This window comes from Trichechus manatus, unplaced genomic scaffold (assembly GCF_000243295.1).
Source record: "Trichechus manatus latirostris isolate Lorelei unplaced genomic scaffold, TriManLat1.0 scaffold00151, whole genome shotgun sequence".
Lineage (NCBI taxonomy): Eukaryota > Metazoa > Chordata > Mammalia > Sirenia > Trichechidae > Trichechus > Trichechus manatus.
Window position 1 is genome coordinate 2,633,744 of NW_004444087.1, and position 6,000 is coordinate 2,639,743.

The following is a 6,000-nucleotide window of genomic DNA, read 5'->3' on the forward strand; positions in this document are numbered from 1 at the left end:
GTTAAAGAGCTCCCGTTTCCTGTTGGAAACCATTGTTTCTAGAGCGAGGCTGTTGTGACTTTGAGAAGTCTGCTCAGCTATAGGATTGCTGGTGGGGCAAAGTTTAAGTGCTCAGCTGCTAAAGGTCGGGGGTTTGAACCCACCCAGCGGATCTGCAGGAGAAAGATCTGGCAATCTGCTCTCATAAAGATTACAGCCTAGGAAACCCTGTGGGGCAGTTCTGCTCTGTCACATGAGGCTGCCACGAGTCAGAATTGACCCAACAGCACCCGACAACAGCAGCTCAGCTCCTGATAGTTATTGCACAAATATTTTTACGTGATTCTGGAACTTCTAATATTTTGACTGTGAGCTGAAGGCAGCTTTGTGGTAAAAAGAAGGCATTAATCAGCCATGTTATGTTGTTAGAAGCGTGTGGGCTGGCCAGGGAGAATGCTGTTTAAATCTCTACACTGAATTCAAAGAGTGTTAATCACATCCCTTTGTAGAGGAGTTTGCTTTCTTTGGTTTGTTTAAAATGACCAACAGGACCTTATGCAAATTTAGTTCTTTAAAAATTCAATAATAAGTTTTTGGCATTCGATCTCTATATCAAGACGTACCTGCTATAGAGCATTCCATGTGACCATACCATTTTGAAAGGCAAAGCCTAGAGATTTTGTGTACTTGCTGTTCATCCGTTGTTTTTTGGTCTGCAGCCTCCTTTCCTGTCCCGTGCTTTATCCATGGCCACCTCCCGCCACAGCCCTGTCAGGAGTAAGCTGGCCCGTTGGTCTGCTGCAGTGGTGTTTAGGTTTGCAGGTGCTGCACAGACCTCGGTGCACAGAACTGCTAGTGTGGTCTGTGTGGCGTTCTCAGAACCTGCGTCCTTCCTTCAGATGTGAACTGTGCACTGAGCTGTGGGATTGCTGGAGGAACGCTTTTTCCTCGCTAGACTGTGAGGCCCATGAGAGCAGGCACCTGGTCAGGTTCTGCTCACTTGGCAGTCCCTGGCACACAGCAGGTGCTCAGTAAACATCTGAGGGAATGACCAGCTAGCCGACTGAAAGCCAGGGCCCTCACGCTCTGCATGGGCTCATGCAGTTATAAATGAGTGCCTTTATTTACCCTCCTGCTGCTGGTGTCCACTGTTCTCAAGTAAGTGAGGAAATCAGACTGCATTCCAGTTTCTGAAAGGTCTTCCTACTCTGTGGTTATCAGTGTAACGGTGGCCTGTTGTTGTAATGAACACTGAGATGTGTTTGGCTTTGTACATTCAGTTTGGAAGTGAAGCAGCTGCTCCAAACAAAGGCTGACTTAGAGAAGGAGCTGGAGCATGTGAAGGCGAGTGAGAAGGAGAGACGAGAGAGAGAGGAGACCTTGAGGTAAGTGGGCTGAAGAGTTCATTTTAAAGAGAATACACAGAATTCCAAACTTTCCTTGCCTCCAGATGCTACTTGCCCTCACCTGTTCTGAGCATAGCTTCCAGAGCAGTGTTCTAAAAATCCACCACCTTGTTTAGTCATTCCTCTTCCTAAAATCCTCCAGAGGTTTTTTGTTACCCTCAGAATAAGAACGCAGACGCGGTGAGGCTCTTCATGACGAGGCCAGTGCCCGCCTCCTTGTCATGGCCAACTCCCCACATGGGTCCCTCACGCCTTACTGACACACATGAGCTCATCCCTCTGTGCTCACCTCGGATCAGGATTCAGCTCAGGCATTGGGTACCTCCCCAGGCACCATCCCTCATAACGTCATTAGTCACAGCAGCCAAAAGGTAGATACCACCCAGGTGTCCGTCAAGAGGTACTGGATAAACACAATGTGGTATATACATACAATGGGCTATTATTCAGCCATCAAGAGAAATGAAGTCCTGATCCATGCTACGACATGGATGAACCTTGAAGATATTATGCTGAGTGAAATAAATCAGGCGCAAAAGGACATATTGTACGATCCCACTTACATGAAGTACCTGGAATAGGCAAATTCATAGAGGCAGGAGATAGATTAGTGGTTACAAGGGGCTGGGAGGGAGGGAGAATTGGGAGGGGCTGCCAGTAGGTGTCAGGTTTCTTTTTGGGGTGATGAAAATGTTCTGGAATTAGTGGTGATGCCTGCACAACATTGTGAAGGTGCTAAAAACCACTTAATCGTACGCTTTAAAATGGTGAATTTTATGTTATGTGAATTTTATCTCAATACTAAAAAATTAATAAGATTAGAAATCTGAGCAAACTAGCACTCAGCATAATTAACGATTACTGGAATGAATTAAAAATTTTTACTTTCAAGAGAAACACGACTAGATTTTGTCAGAAGGCTAGACTTAATGCAAATCAGAAAGGGCGGGTTCGCAGAGATGAACTGTTTTTACTTTGCCTTAGTGTCTGTAGTGAGGACATAAGCTGTATTTCCTGCCAACCACATGGTTTATTAAAAACCCCAAGTGTTACCTACCTATTCATCAGTCATGCAGTTAAGGAGCCTGGATGGAGCTAGTGGTTTTTAATTGGCTGCTAACCTAAAGGTTGGTGGTTCGAACATACCCAGCAGCTCTGTGGAAGAAAGACCTGGTGAACTGCTTCCATAAAGATTACAGCCAAGAAGACCCTATGAGACAGTTCTACTCTAACACATGAGGTCACTATGAGTCAGAATCAACTCAATGGCAGCTAATAAGAACAACAACAATTGCCAAATAATATTTCATCATTCATGCAATGAAGTTGTTTTGAGGTCTTTCGTGGGCTCCTCCATCCCTGCCCCTTGGAGCTCTGGGCCAGCAGGGGAGGCAGGCAATAGAAGCACCATCTTCATGGGACTCTTCGGCTCTGTCCCTAAGTCCAGTGAGGCCCCCAGCCATGGGGCCCAGGTGCCCAGGCGGAGTGGCTACACAGTGCTGATCTGTGTCCATGGGGACTGCTTCGTCCCTGCCATGCGGCACCTCTCGCCAGGTACACACAGGTCCTACACTCTGACAGCAAGTCAGGTTTGTCTTTTCCCTTCCCCCTTTAGAGAGCAAGTTCAAACACTGACCAAGAAGCTTCAAGAGCTGGAAGAGGTTAAGAAAGAAGAGAAAGATGATCCCATGGAAACAGCTTATGAGGTACAGTGTGGCTGTGTTTTTTCTAAGTCTCCAGTTTAGGCCTGGTGGGACTTGGCGAAACAATGATGGTGCTAACTGTTTTCTTCCCAGTATTTCTCCTAGCCACATGCTGCCAGTTGAGTTTCCTTTTATTATCACAGCTCATCTCTATAACTTAAGTGGTGGGTGTCAAAGTCAGGGTTCCCTGATTGTCAGTTCATGGACTTCTTGAACTACTGTTCTGGTTGTAGATTGTTGAGATGGTCAGCTGGGATCATCCCAAAACTGCAAATATGCAGAAAGATTAACTGTCCACCGAGGGTGAGAAGGAAGTGGGAGGAGGCCGCCTTGAGGACTGCCTGTCCCAGCACTGCATGACCATGCTCTCGTTTAACACGAAGCTCAGAGTACAACATCAGGAAAGGCCTCGGAGGGGCAGGTGCTCTGGGCAGGCCAGTGTACCTGTTCAGGTGGTAGGTGGCTCCGTGGTGAAGGGCAGATTCTCTCTGCAGGGCCTCCAAGCAGGGGGGAGGAACTCTAGGGAGTCACACCTTCCCTCCGCCTTCCACACCCCTGAAGGCAGCTGGTATGCAGTCCTCGGCGCTGTGAGGGAGTGACTGAGGTGTCCCTCTGGTCTGTCGGCTCAGCGCCAGCTGTACTGTGACTTCCAGGGCTAGAAATCTCCTCCTTACTCATCCTTTTCTCCAGTGAGTGGTTTAGCCAGGTGGCATTTTGTATGACAGAGTTACGGAATCTGATTGGTGTTAAAACAGGAGACAGATGGCTTGGCATTAATCCTGTGGGCACCGTGTCCTCCAGGGGCCACCCGTGACGTAAATGTGTGAGCCGCACAGCAATGTTGGGTTGGGCCATGGCCAGTGAGCATGCCATAGGGGCGGATGAGGCATTGACTGCAGCAGTGTCTTCATCTTCACACTCCCTTCTCCCCTTCTCTGGGACCCGTGTTCTGCTTGCTGAAGATCTGAGGGCTACCTGTGGACCCCCAGGATTCCAGGTCTCTACACACAGCGTGTGTTAGCTGCGAGCTTGTGTCATTTCAGAAACGACCTTCTGCTTCAGAATCAGAGATCGTTCATGGGGCTTAGTGAGGCTGTGGGATTTAGTTGCCTGCTGAGAGCTGAAAATAAAGTTGTTTTTTCACCTTGATTGGCATTTCTCCCCAAGGCCGGTTCATTTAGCTGGATTCTTAGTTTTAAGGCCTCTTCTTCTGTTAGCAGCCAGGAGACTGTGAACAAGAGAAAGAAGAGCTCTGGCACAAGAGAGAGAAGAGCTGAGCTTGGGGTTTGGACAGGTACATATCAAGTTACAGACTGAGACAGCCCTCGGTGCTGCCGGCAGGGCAGGGCCGAGAAGCGGGGTCTCCCCAGCACACGCTGGTGGGGCTCCCATGTGGGTTGGCGAGCCCTGTGGCAGACAAGAGTGGCGGATGGTGCACTTCCCTTTCAGCCCTTTCAGGAGAGCTGGTTTGACTACTCAGACAGTGTTCTTTATGTGGGCCTGTGGTTTGTTCCTGTGGGATTCTCCAAACGTGAGAGATGCTGAGTCACCGTCCACGTGGAGGGAACTGGCCATTCTCCATGTGACGGCCTCTCCTCACGAGACCCTTGCTCCCTGCACACCTGCCCTCTGTCTGTTGTGGGCTGATTTCCTGTGGCAGCCTCGGCTATACCTCGTGTTGTCCATGACCCTCATTCTGGCCCCGCTGAGTGGGTGTGGCATCCATGTGACAGAACTGTGCTCATGTTTCTCCTTTGGGCCTCAGATGCTGTTACGATCTCTTTATAAGGGGGCTGCTCACAGGAACCATGGAGATGGCAGTCCCAGGGCTTCCTATGTGTGACTCCCACCACTTCTTAGAGGGACCCAACAAGACACGAGGTGTTCCTGCATACTTGAAAACCTTCCTTGCAAAGTCACGTATTCCTCAGGGAGGACGGTTTTTTCCATAGGCCGAAGAGCTGGAAATGCACAATACTCAGGTTTTGAAGACTTCTCTCTCTTTGGCCTGCTCAGGTTGTCTCTAGATCCTCAAAATGAGAGAAGCACAGTCTGTCCCATTGTCTCGTCAGCATGTTGATTGGAGACAGAGTCAAGATCACCCCAGCTCCAAAGGACAGCACACACTACAGGGGAAGCCAGCACAACTGGATTAAACCAAAGCTAAGAAGTTTCCTCAATACAATCAAATACTTTGAGAGACAGAGTAGCAGGGATGCAAGGTCCAGGAACCATGCTTTCAGGGGACATCTATGTCAATTGACATAACAAAGCTTATTAGGAAAATGTTCTGCATCCTAGTTGGGTGAGTGATGTCTTGGGTCTTAAAAGCTTGCAAGCGGCCATCTAAGATGCATCAGTTGGTCCCAACTACCTGGAGTAAAGGAGAACGAAGAACACCAAAGACACAAGGAAGGTATTAGCCCAAGAGACAGAATGGGCCACATAAACCAGAGACTTCATCAGCCTGAGACCAGAAGAACTAGTTGGTGCCCGGCTACCACCAATGAACGTCCTGACAGGGAACACAACAGAGGGTCCCTGATGGAGCAGGAGAAGGGTGAGGTGCAGAACTCAAATTCTAGTAAGAAGGCCAGACTTAATGGTCTGACTGAGACTGGAGGCGCCCTGGAAACCATGGCCCCTGGACTCTATCACCCCAGAACTAAAATAGTTTCCGAGGCCAACTCTTCAGACAGGGATTGGACTGGACTGTGGGACATAAAGTGATACTTGTGAGGAATGTGCCTCTTAGTCAAGTAGATACAAGAGACCAAAGGGGCGGCTTCTGTCCAGAGGTGAGGTGGGAGGCAGAGAGAGTTAGGAGCTGGTTGAATGTTCCATGGGGAATCGGGTGGAGGGGAGGAGTGTGCTGTCGCAGAATGGGGTGAGCGGTTGGGGTCTCATAACAA

The 6,000-nt window shown here is 49.0% G+C and overlaps 1 protein-coding gene across 1 annotated transcript in view; it reads left to right on the top strand.

Annotated features, from left to right (window-relative positions):
• The window catches only part of IQCE (IQ motif containing E), a 59,221-nt gene that overhangs the window by 34,756 nt on the left and 18,465 nt on the right, over positions 1–6,000 (top strand). The window contains 2 exon segments of the mRNA XM_023740236.1: positions 1,260–1,364; positions 3,001–3,091. Coding sequence (XP_023596004.1) covers positions 1,260–1,364; positions 3,001–3,091 — 196 coding nt within the window.